Here is a 25,202-nt window from a genome sequence, read left to right on the forward strand (position 1 = left end):
AATCACGATGCCAAAAACCCATAGACCCGCTTCCATCATGCTGGTCTAAGCCTGTCCAGTATGGCTGTGGAGATGCCTCAGCGATGCGGTCTGCTCCATGATGCAAAAAAACCCACCCGCCTGGCTGTCACATGCAAGTAACCTGCTCCACGACCACCAATACCTGGTCAAATTCATTATTGTGTGCCAATCCTCTGCACCGCTTTCCCACACCTGGCGTCCATCTTGACTGCCCAATTGGCTGTCCACCTAAGTGATAGCTTGCCTAGCTGCCCACCTATCTGGTCGCTGGATGCTGGCAGCCCGTGCATATAGCACTCCTGATATCCATGCACTGGCAACAATCCATCTGGCGCCTAGAGCTATTCACAGCCCACCTAACAGCGCCCAACAGCAACCAACAACAACAGTAGCAGCATCACCCTGTGGCAACAGCAACAACAGCAGCAACGGCCAACAGTAGCGATAGCAGCATCAACAGCGGCAGCGGCGGTGGCAGCAACTCTTGGTGGCGGCGGCAGCAGCAGCAACAGCAATCGCCTGGCTCCTGCGCAGCAGCACCACACACCACCTGTAGCCGAACGTGCAGCAACACCTAGTATAATCCAACCGGCAACTCCCACACGACGATCTCCACACAGCCACCTTCATGCTCACCACCCTTCAATTTATAAGGAAAACGATGCGCTTTTTCTCAAAAACGCCAAAAGCAAAGGTTAAACTAAACGCATGTTTTTTCAAGATAATAATAAGCCTTTAAATCATCAAAGGTTTAAAAACCTTATAACTTTTAAAGTTCCTTTTTGTCCCCTTTCACACTTGGGCTGGCCACCAACATGGGTTTCCTTTTCGCATTCAATTGATGCCTGTCCACACTGTGCGTCCCATGCCCGTGCCCACCTTCTTGTTGTCCAGAGGGAAAAACACAAGGTCGTAACAGGGAGCTCTCTCACTATCGAAGATAACTTGACTAAACCAGGGCTTACAAAGGGCACAATGCATATCACTACCCAAAAACTTGCACAACTTGTCTTGTCATGTCATTGGGCACCCTTGTGCGTGGTGCACATAAAATCTTATAACATTCAGCCATACATATACAAACACAAAGAGTTATGCTTCCCCTTCATCTGCATAGGATTATGCAACCAATTTTCTAACAAAATGGTTTGTGTAGAGCTTTAAACTCAACTTGCATATCAATGATGTTGGAATCCATTGGGAATGTTGTTGGAGTCTATTAGCTAGGCCAAGGTAAATTCAAGAAGAAATACATGTGCAAATGTTATGTACCTGCACACTAATCTATGGAGTAGGAAGCTAATCCAATGGGGTTAGAGGACCCCGGGATTAGGGATTAGCAAGAAGATACTTGGCTAGGGTTCTTGGATTGATAAAACAAGCTTAATGGCTGTTTATTGCAAGTTAGCTATTTAAGACGTAGTTATCACTATATAAGTGAGAGCTTGGGTTATTATGAGACACAATTGTGCGGAGGTATGGCTTGGACCAAGAGAGCAACACACAATCTGCCATGCATCAATAAAAACCCATCTCTGAGAGTATAGTGCTCATGCCGCTGACCCTCGGACATCTGATCGTACACCCTGCCAAAGTCCTCATCATGGGCATATTGCTCTTTCATTTCATCGAGCTCATGATGATAAGCAAGTGAAACTGCAGAGACCTGTGGCTTGCGTGACAAAGCATCTGCCACTACATTCTTTTTGTCTTCCACATGCACAATCTGGAAGTGAAACATAGATAAAAAGTTTGCCCAACGCATATGCTTCTCTGAAAGCTTAGTCTGCGTGAGGAAATAGCGCAAGGTCTAATGATCTGTCTCCACAGTGAAATCAGCCCCAAGCAAGTAGTGTTTCCATGTAGAAAGAGCGTGAATTACAGCCAACATCTCTTTCTCATAAACCTGTAAATGCTTCTCAGCATCTTGCAATATTCTACTCTCATAAGCTATCACATGTCCCTCTTGCATGAGAACCGCACCAATGCTACTTCCACATGCATCACACTGGACAACAAAAGCCTTTCGGAGGTCCGGTAACACCAATACTGGGTCCGAAGTAAGCTTTTCTTTGAGCTTTTTGAATGCTGTAATTTTCCGATCAGCCCATCTAAACGGAGTTGCCTTCTTTGTCAAGGCATGAAGAGGTGAAGCAATTTCAGCAAAGTACCGTATGTAACGCCTGTAATAGGAACACAATTCTAGAAAGCTGCGTACATCATGCACGGTCCTCAAATCTGGCCAATTAAGAATTGCTTCCACCTTTGCTGGATCCATACGGACTCCATGCTTAGACACAATATGCCCCAAGAAATGTATCTCTTGCAAAAAGAACTCACTCTTTTTGCCATTAACAACCAGCCTATGGTTCCTAAGTTCTGCAAACACAATGGCCAAATGCCTTCTATGCTCTTCCTCAGTTTGTGAATGCACAATCATATCATCAAAGAATGTGCCCACAAACGCTCTATGAGGCCTGAAAATCCTGTCCATCATTCTATTAAATGTGGCAGGTGCATTTGTCAAACCAAAGGACATAACCAAGAACTCATACAACCCAAACGTGGTTCGGAATGCTATCTTATGCACATCCTTGGGTCTAATACGTATCTGATGATACCCGCTTTTCAAGTCAATACGACTAAAGACTATGGAGCCCTGTAAGCAGTCCAAAATGTCATCGATCCTCGGTATGGGGAATCGATTCTTGATGGTATTCTTGTTCAACGCCCTGTAATCAATACACATGCGCCAAGAACCATCCTTCTTTTGCACTAAGAGTACAGGTGAACAAAAGGGTGATGAGCTAGGTTGTAGCAACCCTTTATTCAAAAGCTCCTGCACCTGACTCATAATCTCTTCCTGTTGGGCTGCACTAACACGGTAGTGCGGTCTATTCGGTGGAGTACTACCAAGAATCACATCAATGGCATGATCCTCTGGCCTCTCAGGAGAAAGTTCTCCTGGCAATGACTCGGAAAAACAATCTTGAAACCCACATAAGAAATCAGTCCTGTCCTTATCTAACATAGACAAATTAGACTTAGACTCATCATCTTGTGCATCCTTTATATAAATCAAGTACGCAAAAAGATGCTTTTTTATTACTGATGAAATCGCCGAAGCGGATACAATAGGAACAGATTCCCCTTTGAGTTTTACATCCAATACATGTTCTTTCTCTCTATGAGTCAGAGTGATTTTCCTATTGTAAGTATCCACCACCGCATGTACTCTGTGGCACCATGGCATCCTCAACAAAACATCACAGCCATCAAGTGGCATGATAAAGAACTCTTCGCTGTCCACATAACCCTGCAAATGAAGCCGAAGCTTCCCAATGATAGGAGTAACGGGTTCTGCATACTCTGGAAAGTCATGTTAGCCTCATGTAACGGCCCCATCTCCTCTGCACGGATCCCCAATCGGCCAACCAAATCTGGTGAAATAAAGTTGGCTCTAGCACCTGTGTCAAAGAATATCAAGGCATTCTGATCTCTCACTTTGCCCCATGCCCTGCACAACTCTGTCACTTCACCACCTGGCTGTTCCCCCACAAGATCAAGAACTAACCCTACAGAAGGTTTTGGTTTCTTTGACTTGGGCTCTCCTTTATTGTCAGAGTCCTTTTGGGACTTTCTCTTGGGACAATTAAATGACATATGCCCCTTTTCAGTACAGTAAAAACACTTCCGAGCATCTCTCAAAGCTTGTCTTTCCTCAGAAGTCCTCTTGGGCATTGGCAACTTCTTATACTTCGTCTCTGAAGACCCTTTAGCATCACGAGAAGCATGCCCAGATTTTTCAGCTTTCTTGCTCAAGTTCTTACTGCCTTTAAACCCAGATGATCCTCCAGTGAGTAACGCATTAGCTGTCATAGCATTTTCAATCATCTGTGACATGTTCGTTACTCTTGTCTTGATACAATAATCTCGCACCTCCTTGGGCAGCCCACAACAATACTTCTCTACCTGCTCAGACAAAGGCACTGCACGGTAAGAAGTCACTGGGAGTAAAGCTTCCCAAAACTTCTTGTTATAATCTTCCAAATTTTCACATTTTGAAGCATCCAATTTGTGCCATGCGGTCATAACATCCACCTCAAATGTAGATGTGAGCCATACGGAAGAGAAAACCTGTTTGAATTGTACCCAAGTAGTGGGTGCTATGCCCTGCAAAAGAAGAGTAGACCACCACTGCAAAGCATTGCCCTTGAGAAAAGTGGCAGCTTTCCTCACCTTAGAGGACTCTGTGTAATTCCCACTAGAAAAAGCAGCATCAAACTGCTGTAAAAAGGTAAGTGCTTTCAATTTATCTTTGGCTCCACTAAATGTATCAAACTTCACTGCAGCTCCCCCTTCCTTGTAATCCTTCGCCTTTCCCATAGGCGTTAGATTATCATATGGAAGTGGCTTTGCAAGATTGCTACCCCCAACATTCATGCCCATCATTGGGTCAACATTACCCATTCCCACACTTGGCATACCATACATTCCATTATGCATACCTGGCTGCATGCCACCATACATATTGCCTTGCATTCCAGGTTGCATGCCTCCAAACATATTTCCTTGCATACCGGACTGCATACCACCATACATATTCCCCTGCATACCAGGCTGAAAATTAGCTCCAAAAGGCCCATGCATACCCATGCCTCCCTGAGGGTAACCCCCAGTCATGGATTGGAACACCGAGCCACCACCAAAATAACCTGGATGCATATTCTGCTGAGGAATTGATGGCTGTCCAAAGAAGGAACTCTGTGAGTTTGCACCATAAGCATGCTGCATGTTCGGAAACTGGCCAAGAGATGGATCCTATGGGATGGCACCACTATGACCCTGAGGAAGATTCTTAGAACGAACCTTCTTCTTCTTCTTTTGGGGCTCTGTACGGGATCTCATAAATTCAGCAAATCTCTCACTCTGAGTGAGCTGCATAAAACGATCTTTGAACCGAGCATCATCATCCTCTTTACCAAGTACATCTTCTGGCTGTGTTACATTCTCATATTGCTCAACATCTGCAGCCTATTCTCCTGCATGAATATCCTCAGATACATCTCTCTCAGGAGAAGTCTCTTGCTCTTCCTCTTCATGATAGAAGTACTCATCCTCTGTATCAGACATGTTTGCTGAATTTTTCAGCGATGGCTTTCTTCGAGGCAACCACGAGCTCACCCCCTTCAGAAAGTTGATGATTGGTCCCGGCAACGGAACCTTGAAACCGGCCTCTGGTATGAACCAAAGTGCGGTGGACTAGTAGTCACCCGTCCACTTGTAGTCTAGATATGAAAACAAAATAGATTGGAGCTAGAGTGTCCAAATCTGAAAACAAAGCAACAACTGTTGGCCCCAAAGCTTGGCGCCCCTTGCAGTATTTCTTTATTCAATTTCAAACGTATGAAGGGCTAAGTACAACAAAATCAGCCAAGAGATTACACCTGGACGTCCAATCTGACAGCCCACAATACCTCTTAGCACAGAGGATTCACACACAGAGATCTGTGTCTCAAAGCAACACTCTGTGCCTCCCTCTGATCAGCCAAGACCATTAAGCAGGGCAGCCATGAGCATACATCTGGCATATCTCAAGCACATGATTCAACATCTCAGCTCATACATACATTCACTGTTCAACCTCTGTCTCCACCCTTTTCAATCTGCCATACCCCTCCTCTCACAAGGGGCCAGATAGCTCAAATCTGCAAACAGACATAAGGCAATAGAAAGAGAGATAGATGAACAGATGCGGAGCTTACCAAAATCAGCTCGTGGATCTGCACCGGAGGAAGTAACGGTACCAATCTGTACTTACAGGCACTTGTTTCAACAACCCTGCTTCACACGTGTGAGTGTACTTGTCTGTACCTTCCTCTCTGCATCCACTTCAATGCTGTACCTGCAGGCCTTTGATGCTGCACCGGCTGTACCACGATATACACCACTTGTACCAAGGAGAGCGCCGCCTACAGAGCTGTACGGCTCAGTCTGTACCAGAAAGTACGCCGCTTGCAACTGTAATGATGCGCCTGCTCCTGCTGTACCCGACTGTACCTAAAGGTACAGTTCTGTACCTGTTGTACGGCCACCTGTCAACAGTCGTACAGGTGACTGTACCTACTGTACGGCCTCTGTCAGAGCCCACAGCTTCTGTACCTCCTCAGGCTATCAACGCCGCCTGTACCCCACAGAGGAAACTGCAACAAAATACAGCAGCCGTACTGTACTTGCAGTCGTACAGGGCTAAGTCGTACAGGGCTGTACGGACTGCATACGTGGACTGTACGACTGGATTTGCACAGAAAAACAGCAGCAGCACACACTCTTCAGCAGTCGACTTCTTCCCTCTTGCTTTCCACACTTCCTTCTTGCACGTATGCTTCACGTTTTCCAAAAAGAAGAGAGAGAGAGAGAAGAGAGAGAGGCATGCACTCCAAAAGTGGAGTTGCCCCCTCCCCATATTAATCCTAGGGTCCCAACTTTAATAAATATTAAAGTTCCCTAGGGGCCACTAAGGCCTAGGGGCAACCTTCAATAAAACATTAAAATTTTAATGTTCTAGTTCCCCCCTTCACACCTAGGGATGTCCACACATCATTATCTCTGTCCGGGCACCCCCCATGTGAATCATTCAATATTTTGACTCAGCAACCACCATACCCACACTTGTGCTGTTCCATTTTCACAGGGCCATGACACTTGGAGCGATGCTCCTTAGGCACATGTACATACGCCGAACAACCAAATACCCGAAAATGAACAACAGAGGGCTTCTCACCATGGAAAGCCTCATGTGTAGTTTTATCTCTGGAAGAGTAGCAGTAAGAGAGCTGTTCTGAATATAGACAGTAGTAGAAGCTGCCTCAGCCCAAAAACGTCGAGACCTATTCTGAATATAGACAGTAGTAGAAGCATAGCACGGGCCATCTCTGTAATAGTCCTATTCTTCCTCTTTGCAACTCCATTCTGTGATGGAGTATATGCTGTAGTAAACTGTCTCCGAATGCCATGAGTCCTGCAATATTGCTGAAACTCCTGGGATGTAAACTCACCCCTTCTGAAGAGCCCGACCGAGGAACCGGTCTCTTTTTCCACCTCAACTCTCTAATCACAAAAGTGCTGAAAAGCCTCATCCTCGGACTTCAGAAATAAGACCCAAGTATATCTGGAGAAGTCATCCACCATCATGAGCATGTACAACGCCTTCCTCAAAGACGCAGTACTCATAGGACCACATAAGCCTGCATGAACAAGAGCAAGTGATGTCGAAGATCTATGTGGTATCGCCTCCTTCGGAAAGGCGGCTCGGTGTTGCTTCCCTTGTAAACAAGAGGAACAAACAGAAGATGGAGCCTTGATGGTCGGTAAACCCTCAACCAACCCATCCTTCGAAGTTGGCTGTAGAAGCTGATAGCTCAAATGGCCAAACCGAGCATGCCAAAGAGCTGAAGAAGAACTCAAAGAAAGCAAAACGGTCAACTTGTACAAACCACTATCTTGGACTCCCTAAGCCAAGATGCTACCATTCTCCTTATCACGAATGGTAATCTCATAACGAGAGAAGATCACCTTCGCACCCTAAGCTGTAAGAGTACTCACTGACAAAAGGTTAAATGCCAAATATGAAATGTACAGAACGTCAGAGAAGTACCTCTTGTCCTCGGAGGAACGAAAGATGGGGATGGTGCCATGTCCATGCACTGGCACGGAAGAAGAATCACCCAAAGGGATCTCGCCTGTCTTGGTAGTGAAATCCTCGAACCAATCTCGATGGGGTGTCATGTGAGCAATGGCACCGCTATCCACAATCCACGGCCGCTACTGAGAAGTCACAAGAGCAAGTACATGACGAGTACCTGCTAATAGAAGAATACCATCATCCTTCTTGGTTTGAGACACCGCTGTAGAGGAAGAGTTCTTTGCTTCTTCATCCCGCTGCTTCTTATGACATTGGGGCGATTTATGACCTTTCTTGCCACAATAATGACACTCAATGTCCTTGTTTTTAGAAGATCTTCTTTTGTCTTTGTCTTTATCCTTGTCGTTATCCTTGGAGTTCTTGTCAGAACCCCCATTCCCTTTCTTCTGTTGATTCTTCCCTTTATCTCGTGTAGCCAAAGCTCCATCAGAACCACCAGAGGTGCCAGTCCGCTCCTCAAAGCGAGACTCAATCTGCATACTGGAGGGGAGAACTTCCTCCCAAGTAACTGTAACATGGCAAGGAGAAGAAACTTCTCTTCAGGGCGTCAGTTTGCAGCCTGTAGGCAGCCTGACAGGGGTGTTTTTTCTGGACAGCATACCTGTCCATCTAGGCGGCACCTTCTAGGGATTCTCAAGCATTTTTTTTTTCAAGTCTAGACAGCAACATAGCTGTCCCAAACAGGCTGCGTTTTTGGCCTATTTGGGCTTGCTTTCCCAGCCCTAATCTTGGAGCTCTTTGGGCTCCCTTTTGCCTATCCTTTTTGGTTATCTTGTGCCATCCCTCCCACCCCCTGATCGTTCTCAGTAGCAGTTCTTGATCTGAGGCTTCAGCGTTTCCATATTCAGCCCCTCATACCTCTGCGTTTTCAGATTTGCAGCCATGGTTGCTGCGTTTTCCTGAACCGATTTTGCTGGTAGCTCTACCTTCACTTGGGCTTCATCTGTTGGACCCAAAGGTACCTTCTCTTCAGCGTTTTTCCTCGTAGGAGGTGTGGACACTGGTTGGCCTGAATTTTCAAGTTTGTAGCCCTTGTTTGGCTGCATTTTCTTCTCCAGTGGACACAGATCACTTGCAAAGGGGGTTTCTTGTTTGGATTGTGGCTTTGGAGGCAGTTTGGTACTTGAGGAGGATTCTGAATTTCAGATTTCAGTCGGCATTTTGCTGATTTTGGAGCATCTCTACTTGTGTTTTGTTCCTGGCCTACACGGTTTCCCGGTTTCTACATGTTCCTTGCCTTCTGTTGGCAGTGGAGTGCTTTTTTTGCTGGATAGCAGTGTTTTGGTTGTGTTTTGCTTCCCACAGGAGTGTTCTACACTCAGAGGGGGCCCTTCTCCAGCTACTTCACTTGAGGATCAGTTTCAAGAGAGCTGTGTTGTATCTATGGAGACTTTCTTCTTTGACAGGAGTTTACAGTTATTTGGAGGAGAGGAGTGATCTTTTTAGAGATCCTGAGCAGAGTTTATTTTGTCCGAGCTTGTGTTCTTTGGAGTATTTGCAGAATAAGCAGGGTGTTTTGCCCTTTTGTTTGCAATGTGATCCTTTCACATGGATCTTTTATCTGTTGCTGATTCTTGGGATCTGGTTCTACTTCTGGAACAGTCTTCTGCTATCTGTGAAGCTTTTGAGGACTTTGTTGCCACTGCAGTTTATATTCCTGCTTCCTTTCCTCACTGTGAGGAGTCTATCTCTTCATCTCTTTGTGATGCTTCTGAGGATGCCCCTCCCCCTGCCAGTTTTGCTGGCTTGTTGTTTTGGAGGATGGTTTTTTGGACCCGGTGGGATGCTTTGGATCTGTGGTTGCCCCTACTTGCTGGCTTCCTATTTGGTGTCCTACTTTAGCCTCTAGGACTGACCATGTTAGTCTGAGGGGCTGGTCACCCCTCACATGTATTTTACCCATATTTATTCCCCATTTATGGTCCTTGGTATTTTTCCCAGTCGTGGAGATATCACCAATCGACTGCCTTCATGTAGAGGTATATATAGCCGGCATGCCTCCCTCATATTTCATTGCTTGCCTAGCTTGTCTAGCTGCAGTCAGGTTCTCCCCTCTTGCACGGGACATGTATTCCTTTTGGTGATGATATTGAGAGCAGGTTCTCACCTGTGTTTCCCCTCCATCTCTCTCTCTCTCTCTCTCTCTCTCTCTCTCTCTCTCTCTCTCTCTCTCTCTCTCTCTCTCTCTCTCTCTCCTGTGTTTCCACTTTCCCTTCTTCTGCTACACATTCTATCAGAGAGATCAGAAGATCATCAGATTGACATCATGCTAGGAAGTTCGACAAATGGTTTCCAGAGGTGCTTAGCCCATTGCATGTTTCGACAAATAAAGCCTTGGGATCTTTGTGGACCAAAGCTGAAACAAAATCCTTTTGAAGCATTGAGACTTTATGATAGCAAAGAACCAATGTTGAATATTCTAGACATTTTTTTGTGGTTGAACATGATGATATTGCATTGGAGCAGTCTTGAACCAAGCAGGCCATGTTGTGGCCGATGAATGCCAAAACCAACAAGGAAGCAGATGCATTATCTCGGAGACCCTTCAGCCATGTGGTTTCTATGGGTTACCATATGGATTTCACTTTGAGAAAGGATCCTTATGCTACCAAAGAGGATTTCAAAGATGTTTTGGAACAAATTGCGGAATAGAAATTTGGTGACTTTTTATGTCATCAAGAAGGGTTTTCTTATGATACAAACCCAAGTCATGTGTAACACAAGGAATTGAGGCCAAAGTAATGGAAGAGTGCCATGCTTCTCCATACATGGGACATAGAGACACCTTGACTACACTTCAAGCTTTGGAGAGCCATTTTTATTGGCCTAGTATGAGAAAGACATTGAGCTTTATGATTCGAGAATGTTTGTTTTGTCAGAAGGTCAAGTTCGATCGACAAACACCAACAGGATTATTGCACCCATTGAATGATCTATGGGAGAATATTGCTATGGATTTTGTCTTTGGATTACCAAAGTCAGGAAATGATGGTATATGGCCCTTTCAAGATATCAAGAAGATCAACCATGTATGTCATCAATTGGACCTTTCAGATCATTGGAAGATATATAATGTTTTCCGTGATAGTTTATTGAAACCATGTACAGGTTATCCCCAAAGGAACTTGTTTTGAAGAATCCACCAAGGGTGGAAGAGCCAAAATAGATTGTATTTCATTTTGTGAGAAAAGGAGGAAAGACAACGGTCAAAAAGTTCCTCTCGGAATTCAAGAGTTATTCGTTGTTGGACGTGAAATGGATGTCAGAGCAGTACTTCTAGGACTATTCAGATATACTTCGGGCTTATGAGCATTGAGGAAGTGGTTGGTCGAGATGTATTTGAAGTACAGATATGAACGTCTTGCGATCAAGACAGATTTAAGAGAGAGGGATCATACCTCTAGCCCTCTTCACTATATATATATATATATATTGGATCGTACCTCTAACCCTCTTCACTGTATATATATTAGACTAGAATTGATCATTATTCTGCTTATAATGGTTATTTGGACATGCTCTAGTTTGGGTGGCAACGATGCCAGAAAGCCCAAGCAGCAAGATTTGTATATGGACGACAACGATGCCAAAACGAGATTTGTATATGGGAGGCAACGATGCCAGATGATCCATTGGACGACAACGATGCCAGGACTTCACAGTTGGGCAATCATTCCGACCAGATGGCCCAGATGATCGTATTGGATTTCGCAATCAGGCAGTCATTGTGACCAGATGGCCCATATGACTGTATTGGATTTCATAGTCAAGCGGTCAATGTGACCAACTGGCCCAGATAACTATTGATGAACTCTCGAGCGGTCCCAGTGACCAGATGGCCTTGAAGAAAAGTTTGAGCAATCCTAGTGACCAGATGTGCTGTTTTTGATGTATGGACAATGCTTGGATTTATGGCATGCGATAGTCCACTAGGCTCCAATACCTGGAATACCCTGTTAGAAGTCATCTCCTGTCTAGATTTATACACCAGGGCCTTTGTTGTGGGTGTGCCCGCCCTTATGAGGTGTTTTATCATTTTTCCTCACTCCCCATATTTTTCCCCTATTTTTTCCCATTTTTCTGAGGCTTAGGAGGGTGGCCAGAGTGCTGGCCGACTGTATGTTCATCAATCGTGGGCTACTGGGCTGCTGGCCGACTGGATTTCCTCAGTCGTGGGCATTCATCTGCTGGCCGACTGCATTTATGCAGTCGTGGGACCTATTCAGCAGTCGTGGGCACTTTATCTGCTGGCCGACTGCCCTCCCAGGGATGTATATATAGGACCCCAGCCCCCATACCTTATTTGTATCATATTCGGGATCTTCTTGTGTATATCAAAGCAGAGTTACACGCCTACATCTCTCTCTCTCTTGTGCTGTTTTTCTGCCTGCGTTTTTGCTCTTGTGTTCCCAGATCTGGTCATCATCTCCGCTGCGTATTCTGACATGGTATCAGAGCCTTAGGCTCTAGATAGTTCTTGGGATTTGTGTGAGCAAGAGGGGGACTGTTTTGTGGCTGATTTGTGGACTGTTTTGGGCTGATCGGGAAGAGGAGAAGCAAGAGGAAGGCGGGCTGATTTGCTGGACAGCCACTTGCAGGTTTTTAGTTCTTCTTTGTTCCCACGCACCCACCCTTTTCAGAGTACATCCCCGCTATGGCAGATCTGTTTGAGATGGCTCAGAGACATGTGAAGATCCCGACACTCCCCACGTTCCCGGTGGACCGTCAGTTGGACGGGAGCAACTACGGCATATGGAAGGTGATGATGGAATCTGTTCTGGAGTCGTACGACCTCGCCGATTTCATCGTTGTTGGTATTCCACGGCCGGAAGTAGAGGAAGGGGAGTTACCGTCAACCCGAAAGGACCGGGAGGCCCAGACGCAGATGTGGGATCGCGTCAACGCCAGGGTCCGTTCGTTTATTTTCCTCAACTGCACACCACAGGTAATCAATCATGTAAAGCACATGACGCTAGCCAGAGGTATATGGCAGCATTTAGCCTCACTTTACAATAGGGTATCGCCCATGAAGAGGATTTCCTTGGAAGTACAGATGCGGGTTATGAGCCCTGCAAAGTCGTCGACGATGCGGGAGCATATTAACAAGCTGCAGGCTCTTCAGCAGGAGGTTCTTCAAGCTGGGAAGGAGATATCGTCAGAGGACATGGCTATCACGTTGCTGTCACATTTGCCCTCTTCGTACTCAGCATTTTACTCCTCTTTGATTACCAATGGCAAGCTCAGCACCATCACGTGGGAGGAGCTTGTGCCCATGGTCCTGGACCAAGAGGAACGATTCACGAACCCTCCTCAGGGTGGAGGTTCGGAGGCCTTTACTGGCCAACGGTCGAAAGGCCGTAACTCGGGCAAAGGAAAGGCTTCATCAGAGAAGTCTTCTAAGAAGAAGTCCCCGACACTGACCGCGAGAACCTGAAGGCAGAGAGGACCTGTAATGATTGTGGCGAGAAAGGCCACTACTGGAGACAGTGTCCCAAGCGGAAGACCGAGAAGGGTGAAGATTCCTCAGTAGCAATCATGAATGAAGACTCTGGCTTTTGTGCACCTGGAGGTGGTGGACACCGATGTTTCATTTTCTTCAGGCAGGGAGGAGATTGGAGGACTCTCCGCAACGGATACTCGGGAGTGGATTCTCGATAGTGGTGCTTCCAAGCACATGACTCCTTCCCGTTCCGGTTTACAGGATCTCTGCAGGCTTTCTGGTCATATTCTTACCGGGGATACATCCACTATCCCAGTTCACAGTGAGGGCAGGATGGAGATAGTTCCCGATGGCAGAGGGGGGAAGCATTCCTCCCAGGTGTTGTATGTTCCGGCACTTGGTTTTCATCTGTTGTCAGTGCATCAGGTGTGCAAGACTGGCGTACGGGTGGAGTTCGATGAGCATTTTGTTGCTCTCCGGGACAAAGCAACAGGCCAAGTGGTTTGGGAAGGTGGAGTGGAGAATGGAGTTTACAGGCTTTCAGCACTCTCTCTCCCAGGTTCTCAGGTTTGTGATGAGTGGCAGTCTGGTAATGGCCACTTAAGTGTGGATACGCTGCAGGTGCGGGCTTTCCGGGACCAGATGGTGGATAGCTTGCCAGTAGATGGCGTACTTGTACGTTATATATCTTTATAGTTTTGCATTATATTATTTATTTAAATTTTCTTCTCTCAACTTATCCCTACACTTCTCTCTCTCTTCCACTCCCCAATATGTGGCCTCCACCCCTCTCCTTCCTCCTCTGTCTTTGTCTCTCTCTCCTTTGTCCCGACATGCAGCTCCTCTCCTCCCCTATCACACCCCCTTCTCTCTTTCCCCTACCCCAACATTTGACCCTTTTCCAAACACCACGTGTCTCCTTCCCTCTAGAGCTTATGCATAATAGATAGTATATATATAGATAGATATATTACACACACACGCACACACACACACATGCATGCATGCACACACGCATATACACACATACATACATATACATACATACATACATACATACATACATACACACACACACGCATATACACACATACATACATATACACACACACACACATATATATACATACATATATACGTACGTACATACACACACACACACATATATGTATGTATGTATATATATGTATGTATGTATTCCAGTACTGATGTTGGCAGTTCTTGTGTTCGTGAGTCAGAGGAAGCTGAGCAGGTCACTTATGCTCTGATGTCTCGTAGTGTTCGGGACACAGAACCTCCAGTAGATGAGGATGTTCTTTCCACGGGGACCTTTCGGAAAGCCAGGCAGGTGGCAGGTGCTTACTTTTGCAGAAGGAGGTGGTTTCTCCAGGCTTTGTGGTTCCGGATTCAGAGAGGGTGGGTGACAGGTTTCCAGGACTTGTTTGTGCACCGTAACAGGTGGTGATCCCTGTGAGCAGTGTGATCACTCTGTGACTCAAAAGCTGTATGGTTCATGGATCTGGTTGATGGACACCAGATTGGACGGGAGCTTCCTGATGAGGCGGTTGAGCTCATGTCTCTTTGGGAGGCAGAATTGCATTTCCTGTGGTTTCTGCGGCATGCGAAGGATCATGGACTCTTGTACACAAGAGGGGGATTGTTGGATGGAGTCCGACTCCACGGTTGGAGTGACTCGGTTTGGGGAGGAGATCTGGACACGAGGGGATCTACTTCAGGCCAGGAGCAGTTTTACGGAGCAGTTGGAGACAGTCATCTTTTGCCTTGTCGAGAACAGAGGCAGAGTATCGGGCTGTTTGTGATGCTGTTTGTGAGGTGGTGAAGATGCAGAGGTTGCATGGTAGGTTTGGGCTTCCACTGGAGGAACCCATTGACATCCAGAGGCACTTTGTTCGTGAACAGATCGTTGCTGATGACATCTTGCTAGAGTTCTGTTCGACGGAGGACGGTACGGTGGACCTCTTCACGAAGTCGCTATCTCAGGATTTGCTCAGGCGGACCCCAGCTCCCAGTGGTTGGTTACACAGCCAGGAGCTGAGAGGGGGTGTTAGAAGTCATCTCCTGACTAGATTTATACACCAGGGCCTTTGTTGTGGGTGTGCCCGCCCTTATGAGGTGTTTTATCATTTTTCCTCACTCCCCGTATTTTTCCCCTATTTTTTCCCATTTTTCTGAGGCTTGGGAGGGTTGCCAGAGGATGCCAGGAGCACTCCAGTGCTGGCCGACTGTATGTTCATCAGTCGTGGGCTACTGGGCTGCTCGCCGACTGGATTTCCTCAGTCGTGGGCATTCATCTGCTGGCCGACTGCATTTATGCAGTCGTGGGACCTATTCAGCAGTCGTGGGCACTTTATCTGCTGGCCGACTACCCTCCCAGGGATGTACATATAGGACCCCAGCCCCCATACCTTATTTGTATCATATTCGGGATCTTCTTGTGTATATCAGAGCAGAGTTACACGCCTACATCTCTCTCTCTCGTGCTGTTTTTCTGCCTGCGTTTTTGCTCGTGTTCCCAGATCTGGTCATCATCTCCGCTGCGTATTCTGACATACCCAACAGACGCGAATGATGCATACTTGTTTGTTGATGAGCTTGTGTCTAGTTTTTACAGGAGGTAAGTATGCATTTATTTTATCTAACACATGTGACAGGCCATGAAGATGTACCATCAAGAACAAGGGCATCGGTCAAAGAAATGGCATTGAGACATTGCCAGATGAGCACATGACACCACAGATATAGGGAAAGACCAGATGCACAAGCTCACCAGATGGGGCTAGTACCTTCAAACATATGGAAGTACTTCATGTACTTGGAACACACGGATATACATGGAACACTTGCAGTCCACAGTTGAGGACAACTGCGATGTAAGAGAAAGGGAATGTAACTATTTGGCCCTCCTAGCTCTATTTCACATAATGAAATCCATGCTCGGACACTAGACACGTGGAAGAAGACATGGAGACAAGGTCCATAAGGATTGATTAAGAAAAAACACCATTCTTGGTCAAAAAGCAAGAAAAAGCAAAAAGTCAAACAAGGTTGACCACGAGCCAAGGGCACCATTGGCAAGAGGAGACTAAGCTGGACCAAAAAGCTAAAAGCCGCTTTCTCAAAAAGCAGCTCTAGGGCCAAAAAGCAAGGCCCTAAAGTTGTAAAAGCACAAATCAAGAACTTTGGCTATTATTAATAATATTTAATAAAAAGACAAAAGCAAAGCAAAAGCATTGCTTTTTGGCAAAAAGCAAGGCTTCACCAAGTATAAAAGAAGCATGAGCCTCTCTTGAGCATCAAGTTGAAGAAGAACCTCTTCATGGCATTGCCATCTTCATTCAAGCATGGAGATTATCTCTTCATCATCATCTATGAACCAAATCATGGAGTTTTTCATCACTACTTGCCGCTGATTTCAAAGCGCCTCTAGCAACTACAATGCCATGTCACCATCTTTCCATGCGACTGTACGGATCCATACAATTGTATGGACAGAAAATTCAAGAAATCCTAAAACTGCTCAAAAACCCCTAAAAACTGCTTTTTGGAGAGTTTTATCGCCCGAAAACCATTAAAACACGTTTTACATCAGTTTTCTTGCCAGAAAGAGCTTCTCTAGGGTTTTCATCATCGACAAGGCTATAGGAATTGTGGAGATTATTCATGGGATGAGCGAGTGGATTTAGAGCTAGGACATGGAACTTGGACATACAGCTTGGACATGGAAGCTTGAACTTGAGCATAGACATGAAGAACTTGGACATAGAGCTTGGGCATGAAGCTTAGACATGAACATGGAACATAGAGCTTAGACATGGAGCTTGGATTTTGGATTGGGATTTGGACTTGGACTTGGACTTGGATTTGGATTCATTGGACTTGGGATCCATTAGATCTAGTACTAGCCCGGTGAGAGATACTTGTGGGTCATCCCCGTGGTGTGCTCGACATCAAAGATCTTGTGCGTCAACATCAACTTGGATATCCTACATCGGCATATTTGTTTATTTTGTATTCATTGATTGTATTGATCCTGGCCAACGTGCCCGTGGATTGTTCTTGATGAATAAATTCCTGAAAGGGGGCGAGGCCTGTTCCCCGCTCAATGTGGTGTACTATGCAAGATCCCCATTCTCTTCTCTCTCTCCCCTCTCTCTTTATATTTTTATCTCTTGAACACATGGTTAAGTCTATCATTGCACGCCCCGCTAGGCTTACACTATCCTAGCCTAGGGAACCAATAATTTTTCTTTTCTTTTCTGACACCTGTGTGCGTTGACTACTTGGATAAGGTAGAGCACTTTGATTCCAAGAGTACACAAGTTCACGTTTGGAAAAAGTGAATATTTGGGTTCTCTTCATTGCACCTTGGTTAATTGGGGTATAATGTGCTTCCTTGCCCCACCAAACCCTTACCTCATTGTGCAGGACTGAAATCCCTCACCCGGTCCATGATCACTATTTGTTATGGATTCACAACCCACTGATTTGCTTCTCAGCATGAAGGCATCCATGGATAAGCATGCAGCTAAAATGGAGGCTATATATATCTACCCATCTCGACAGGATAGAGTCGGCACCTCGAGCCATAGTCACAACAAACGGGGGAAACGGCACCCCGAAACGGGGAAACGCCATTTCCCCACGTCGAACCCAGCGAAACGGCAAGAAACGGAGCGGGTGGTAGACGTTGCCCGACGTGGCATATTTTAATAAAAGAAACGATGGCAAAACGTAGATCGCCGCCTGTGATATGCACTGCCAACGTGGCATAAAATAATTTTTAAAAAAACATTGGCTATGCGATGCCGTTGAAACACGATGGCTGGCCCAAAAAATAACGTAAGGCTCCGCCTTTGATGATGGCAGCCCACGTGGCATAAAATAATTCAAAAAATGCGTTGGCTGGCCCGCCCTGCAATGCCCATTGAGAAGAAACGATCACCGTCGCATCCCGCCCATTGCTCTCCTTGCAACTTGTCTCAACTCTCAACACACCATATAATCTATAGTACGAAGCTTGTTTTGTGCAGTGTACTTGTCTTGTACACAAGACTTGTTTCCTGTGCCTGTGACACAAGTCCCTAGAGCTGAGATTGAAATCCCCAAGCTCTAGCACGGTCCTCTCCCCCCCCCGTTTCCTAGCCGTTTCCATTTCCCGTGGTTGCTGTTTTCATTTCCGAGGGGGGTGCCGTTTATGTTTCCGTTTCCCGTTTCTGGTGACTATGCCTCGAGCACCTAGTATTCCGGATTTGAAATATACAAGGGCTCATGCTTGAGAGAAAATATTGGACCATGGACGAAGTGGCAAAGCTTTCTAGAGGAGGATTCCAGTGGATCATTGATGACGGTGAAAACTTGCTAAGAGTATGAAAAAAATTTGTAGAGTGTAGAGTGCGGAAATGATATTTAGCGAGAATGCAAAAATCGATGGTGATTTTGACAATGTTGATGAAGTTGTTGAAGATGAGCTCAAAGATGTGATGTCGAAGATGATGACATCACTGTTTGGCCACGTTGGTAGGAGCAAGTGTTCAAATATTTTTCACCTCCATTTGGTGCATACAGCTTTGATGCGTGCCGCTCTCTTTTGGTGGGAAGATCACCTTAGGAACCACTTCATGACTCGCTAGGATGGCTGCCCGCAACGCAATCTTGAAGTAGTTTATTCCCATAGATTACCAGCATGAATTGAAGAAACAGGGGGAGCGTTTTATGCAAAAACATGGCGAATCAATAATGGACTATCTCGCTTGCTTCTAGAAGCTTTTGCTCATGCTCCCCAAGATTGTTCGACAATCGAAGCAAGTTGGGCGATTTGTGGATGGTTTGAAACCATCTTGGCATGCAGTCGTTCATGCACAGCCCCATGATCTTTCAGATGCGGTTCGTCTTGTTACAACCCTTGAGATGCAGGAGAGGGAGTCTGCAAAACAGAAGGAAAAAGACAAGCGTAGCCAATCCAAGGACAAGGCAAGTCCGTATCTTCACAGACTACAGACTACAGTACACAATTCTTGGAGATTGTGCCGACAACAACAAAGGTTTTGACTTCAGAGTGCAAGCAATTCTTGTGCTCCTAAAAATCAATGCATTAGTGCTTGGAGTTTGGATAGCAAATTTTTGCTCGGCCATTCTTTGGAATGTTCTTCAAAGGATGGTGGTGGTGACATGGCATTGATGATGTGGCAAACAAGTACAACTCACCAACAACTATACTATTGGCCGACTAGGAGCATTTGTGCATATATATGTGGATAGCCAAATCGTCATATTCATCTACTTTCCTTTGTGTGGGACTTCACAATGAGTTTCTTTGTAGGCGAAGTGTGAGCCGAGCTATGATTTTTGATGACTTCATTTTCACCCACATCTTGTACTTGAATTTCAATTGTATTACTTCTTTCTTGTACATAATATAGAGCAATAGGTTAGGACTCGGAATAAATAAGAGAACCAAAATTCTACAAGACTATGGAGAGGAATAGAAAGTGTAGAAATTAAGAATTAGAAATCGTATGTATGATTCTGTTGCACTCTTCTATCTCTCAAAAACCCTAGCACATAGGTGAAGTGTTCTACAATTTGTATGGTGTATGTTCAAAGGTCTAGAGGGCTTTATTTGTATGGTGCATTGATGGAATTGTAAAAGGTTGACAAATAGAAGAAGTAGAAAAGGGTAGATTATCATGTCACATGTTGATTTGAGAGAATCTCGGAGTTTGACTGCTAGATGCTAGGTGATTGAGAGAATCATGGAACTTGATGGAGAAAAATGATGGTGGACCTAGATGCTCTTTTAAAGGCTATAAATTGATGTACTCCTTACTCACATTTGTGAGAATTTGAAAGAAAACTAGGTGTGATTTGTGAAGCTCACTAGTGCTAATCTCTTTCATTATCAAATTATGTGTTTGATTTACTTTGATCCTCCTTAGATCCAAGTTTCGACTATTAGTACTCAAGAGTAGGTGCAAGTTCAAGTGAAAAGAAATGTCCACCTTAGTGGTATACAAGGAGCACAAAAGTGAGCAGCCTGTCATGACACCACATCCGGGAGCAGCTGCAGGGTAAATATATGAAGATGTGTTCACTTTACTAGAGAAATCTTCAATGCAAACCGCTAGGAAGGAGCTAGAGGCAGTCTAAACAGATCATTTAGTAGCCTGATGAAAGAAAGCGGCATAAAAATATCCATGCAAAAAAGTCCACGTCAAAGCAAGGACTAAGCTGAACAAATGTATGATGTGCCTTTACTAAAGCATGCAATTTCAAACTAAAGCTTCGTTCTTAGAATTGAAATTATCGAACGAACCAATCATAACAACTGTCTGAACTTGTGAAAAGGTAACAACAGATCTTCAAAATTACTGCGCGTTATTCGATACTCACCACCAGAAGAAGGTTGTTTTAATTGAACCTGCATCGACACACCCAAATCAAGCCAAAGGTTTAGATTTTACGCGAGTGTAAAATCACCTTGAGCAACAACCACCACGCAAGCAATTCCATTACAGATACGACTACAATAATAACGTTTATAAGAGACCTTGATTATGCATGACTTCATACCTCTGAGTCCTAACAATTTTCAATGTGAAAACTTGAAAACTGTAACCCCTAACCATCTACGGAATTCAGCACTCAGAGAGAAAAAAAAGCCAGGGATAAGGCCCAAAGAAATACCGCACCGTTGCAAGGTTAAAATCTATAAGCCAACCACATTGCTTCTTTCGTGAAAATAGAAAGTTTCCCGGCTTTACATCCCTGTGTATTACTCCCTGCACGTCTTGTAGAGCATGAGAACGGTATATAATTAGTCTGCATGTCAAAAAGCAAAAACAAGATAGCAATACCTTGCCATGTAGGTACTCAAGTGCTTTGAAAAGGGAAAAGCCATACAACTGCAACTCTGAAATAGATATTTCCTTTTTTAAAACCTGCAGATGGCCAGCAACCCACAACTTTAGCAAGAAACGATAACAACTAGGAGGTTAAAAATGCAAGTACAGAGTCTGCATGGAGGCAGATCCTCTTAGCTACTTACCTCTGGCTTCTCGTGCTCAACATATTCTAAGACAAGACATTGTCTCCCGGACTCCTCAATGACCTCTAGACATTGAGGAATATAATTTTGACCCCTGCACAAAGAAACAGTTTGAAGTCAAAAACTATCCAAGACAACGAAGATAGTCCTTCAGGACCTACAATTGATGAAATACAACACAACTTGCAGAAGCGTGAGACTTAGACTCTGCCACAACTCACCCATATTTTTGTAACATCTTGATTTCATTTTGCACATACTTGCCAGAGGTTTTCTCAAAGGGATCTGAAAACAACGGCATGCACAGCTCAGACATAGACTCTCATAACCTCAATGCTAAGGTTGTAAAAATGTCAAAGTTTGTATTAAGACCTACTCACATTTAATAGCTAAAAGCTTCCCATCAATTTTCCTGACAGCTTTATATACTGTACCATAGCCACCTGCACGTTTCATGTTGGCCATGCACATTTGCACATCAATAAGATGTGCTATAGCTTTACTATGCAGTGAAATGAACAAAAGCGGAGTTGCTTGCATGCACCTACAAACCTGACCCTTCGACAGCTTCCACGGCAAACCCTTCAAAGGAAGGGAATTTATCTTCAACTGGCTGAAAGAACAGGAGATGAAACAATCCATAAGAAGGTGAGCACACCTGGCGTGATGCAACAATGTAAAGCAATCTTCCTGTAAATGCTTACATGCGCCGCTTTTTCAGTTAGGATATAATGTAAAACTTATTGAACATGTGTAAAGTGGGGAATAAAAAGAAGACTGAGTTCCACTACCAGAGCGCTGCAAAACGTGCTATGAGGAGTACCTGGTTTGAGCATGCTTCCACGACCATTGAGCACGCAGCAAGTGCAGCGTGGTTTGTTGTGCCGCTTCCTTTCTTGATTTTACATAACCTGTTCACTTGCTTCCCATTTTCCACTCTATGCCGTGAGCCCTTTGTAATCTTTCCCCTTGGCTTTGCCGGTTTTAAAGCCAGAGGGTCAGCCCCATTGGAATCACGTTCAGCAAAGTTGTGCCTGGGATTCGCTTCCATGTCCATCCTATCGTACTGCTTGGAAGAACAAGCAGTGGCTTCTTTCCTGGTAATGTCAAGAACAGACACAACAGTAGCTCCTATTTGGTCCTTGGGCAGCTGGTCTGAACTCATTACTTTAATGCTAGGAATACTGTATGCACATAATTTGTCTCCACCCTGGTTTTCATCTGCAAATAATGTGCTCATTGCATTCACCCCTGTTTCAGCAGCTGCGTCTTGCTTTTTCACTATGCATGTGACATCCACAGCTTCTGTAGCTGCAGGGCTACAATAAACCAACGTATCATTTTTTTTATCCAGCTTTATAGGAATATCAAGCCACCATTTTTTGTTGATGACTGCACAAACTTTCTCCCCGCCTTCCTTCTCAACAGTATGCATGGCATTCGGTCCATTAGGCACTAATTCCATAGAGACATAATGCTCGATCTCCGTCTTAATGTCTGTTGGGCATGTAGCTATGCGTGTCTTTTGGGAATAGCAGCTTGCACCTTCAGTAAGTTGCTTTGTTTCCAGATTTGCAGGGATTTCAAAACATCTTTCTGCATCCAATGGTAAACTAATTGCAGGTGATTCCTCCCCTTCTGTTTCGGTTGCGGAGCACAAAACTGCGGATGAGATTAGTCCAGATTCATGAAGAGCCATCTCTTTCATTTCAACGGCACGCCAATATGTGGTGTCATGAGAGAGATTTTGCTTCTTATTGGGACGGAGCAATGTACCCTCCTTAAGTCTTTTTCTGACATAATGTTTGGTAAGTATATTGATGGGTAGATTCTGATCTTTACCACTGGAAGCTTGTTGATGACCTAGGAGAACCTCAAGGTGTGAGGGAAGATCTTGACTTCCTGACAAGTTACAAGACGGTTTAAGAGGGGACGACTCATCAGAAGGCCCCGGCAAACTGAGTGTCTGAGAGAAGAGGAGGGGGATTTTCTGGTTTAGTGTGCTCACAGAATCCGGAATAGAACAGTCTTGCAAGACAAAAGCCATGGAAGGCATTGCATACCTCTCTTTGGCACCATCAAAGAAGTGGAAAACGAACTGCGAGAAGGTGACTTGCCCGCACTGGCTAAGACTTAGTGGGGAGAACGGAAGCTTGCAGAGCGATTCAATTTCAGAGGAAGTAAATCTGAGCAGGTGACAGCGATCGGAGAGTTGAGATGGCGTGCAGGAATGGCCGTTTCGCAGCAGCATACCAACGAGAATCCACACCTTGTCACTAATCATCAGATTATCCTCGATAATTGCCATGCTTAGAGTTCTGCTTACGATCTTTCCAACAACCGTGACCTGAACCTAAATCAACTCCAAGGAAATGCCTTCCTAATGCTCACGTTTGCTTAGAGGCCAGATTAAAACAAGTTTAAAGGACATAAGCCTCGGGTTTGCAAAAACTCACATCATCGTCACGTTTCACGCTGTGCCTGGTCAGGGTCCCTGCTTTTCCATGGCCATCGTACTTGAGAAGCTGTGAAATCGAAATCCTAAATTCTCAGGCAAGTCTTGTCTGAAGACGTCACAAATCACCTCTACACGGACCTGTCTGGTTATGGCGATGAAGAGCAGATGCTGGCAAGGCATTCTCTGGCAGATGGAGGAGGGTGAAGCTGTGAGTAGTTCATGAGAAAGAGGACTCCTGTAGCTACAGGCTACATTGAAAAACTTGGCGGGAAATCATCTCTGCCGTTGGATGTCGGCATTTCTCTCAGGACATTTCACACTTATCCTCTAGCCCCTTGTCCACCCAACCTTGTTTGAACCTTAGGTTAACTTTCTTCGTTTATTCCAACAAATAAGAAAGGTTTTGCTAAGGGCTCTAATAATTTTTATTTTTAGGGAAATGATGAAAGATGGGCTCGTGTGTGTATTGAGTCGATGGGTGATTCTACTAAAAGGGAAAAGGGTAGGGATTTGTATTCATGAGGAAATCTCTCCATGAGTAATGTGTGCGCTTGTTCATGTTATTCCATACTCTATCCGGCTTGACAAAGGGGGGAGGGTTCTCTATGTGGGAGGAGAGTGAGCTGGGACCATAAGAAGATGTGGGCGAGGGGGAGATGCTTGTTGATGACGAAGACATGAAATGCCCCTGCAGAAGTAGAAGTGGAAAATGAGCATAAAAGCACCTCAAATAGATCCAAAAGTATTTGGAGATTGTGGGAGAAGATGTAATTTTGTTGTGGTTTGGGCCAAGAATCGGGTGATGGAGTTTGCTCGGGTCAATCTTCAACCTCTAATGCCAATGGGAATTGTGATCATCCACATGTGCTTCTACCTCGAGTTTGTAGATAGGCAAATAGAGTTTGTTAGAAGCATATGTCCTATTTGGGTGGCTTATCTCCCTGGAATTGGCCTTGCTATTTGGTGAGTTAACTAAACAGTTGGTGCAACCTCTATGTGTTCCTATTGACTTATCTCCCTATAAATGGCCTTGTTATTTGGTGAGTTTACTAAACAGTTGGTGTAACCTCTCTGATTTGTGTCTGTTGAATATTTGTGGGATTAATTTAATAATTAATTGGGCTTATATTTTCAGGTGATGAAGACTATGGGAATTGAAGAGTTTACTTTGGAAGAAATGTCTTGGTTCATCACATTTCATTTTTGGCAAGCATAGTAGCTTGCAACCTTAGCAAATGATTTTTCCATTTTGAACTTTAGGAAAGATACATTTATTATGTGGAATTTATTAAAGCCTATGGCTTTACCCTAGTCCCAATATTTGACACTCTATTTTTGTTAAAGAAGAGTGCCGTGCTCTCTAAAAAGCACATCTTGTATATTTTGGGGGCTATGGCCTAATTTTGGTGAAAAGAAAGCTAATAAAGAAATACTCTTGTGTGGGGGAGAGGCCACGCACAAGAGGGGGGGAGATTACACCCAATATGGTCTATTGAGCTAAGTATTTTAATTT

The 25,202-nt window shown here is 44.8% G+C and overlaps 1 protein-coding gene across 1 annotated transcript in view; it reads right to left on the reverse strand.

The window, feature by feature from the left end:
- The window catches only part of LOC147611010 (Protein kinase superfamily protein), a 45,351-nt gene extending 21,474 nt beyond the window's left edge, over nucleotides 1–23,877 (reverse strand). Inside the window, exons 1-8 of the mRNA XM_086785652.1 lie at nucleotides 22,055–23,877; nucleotides 21,784–21,844; nucleotides 21,612–21,674; nucleotides 21,453–21,516; nucleotides 21,232–21,325; nucleotides 21,041–21,124; nucleotides 20,876–20,965; nucleotides 20,577–20,604 (exon numbers count right to left, since the gene is read on the reverse strand). Of these exons, the coding sequence (XP_086641778.1) occupies nucleotides 20,577–20,604; nucleotides 20,876–20,965; nucleotides 21,041–21,124; nucleotides 21,232–21,325; nucleotides 21,453–21,516; nucleotides 21,612–21,674; nucleotides 21,784–21,844; nucleotides 22,055–23,539 (1,969 nt within the window). The 5' untranslated portion in view covers nucleotides 23,540–23,877. The remainder of the gene's footprint in view (nucleotides 1–20,576; nucleotides 20,605–20,875; nucleotides 20,966–21,040; nucleotides 21,125–21,231; nucleotides 21,326–21,452; nucleotides 21,517–21,611; nucleotides 21,675–21,783; nucleotides 21,845–22,054) is intronic.
- Nucleotides 23,878–25,202: the final 1,325 nt, after the last annotated feature.

This window comes from Cibotium barometz, chromosome 48 (genome assembly GCF_041138505.1).
Source record: "Cibotium barometz isolate CiBa-2024 chromosome 48, ASM4113850v1, whole genome shotgun sequence".
Classification (NCBI taxonomy): Eukaryota; Viridiplantae; Streptophyta; class Polypodiopsida; order Cyatheales; family Cibotiaceae; genus Cibotium; species Cibotium barometz.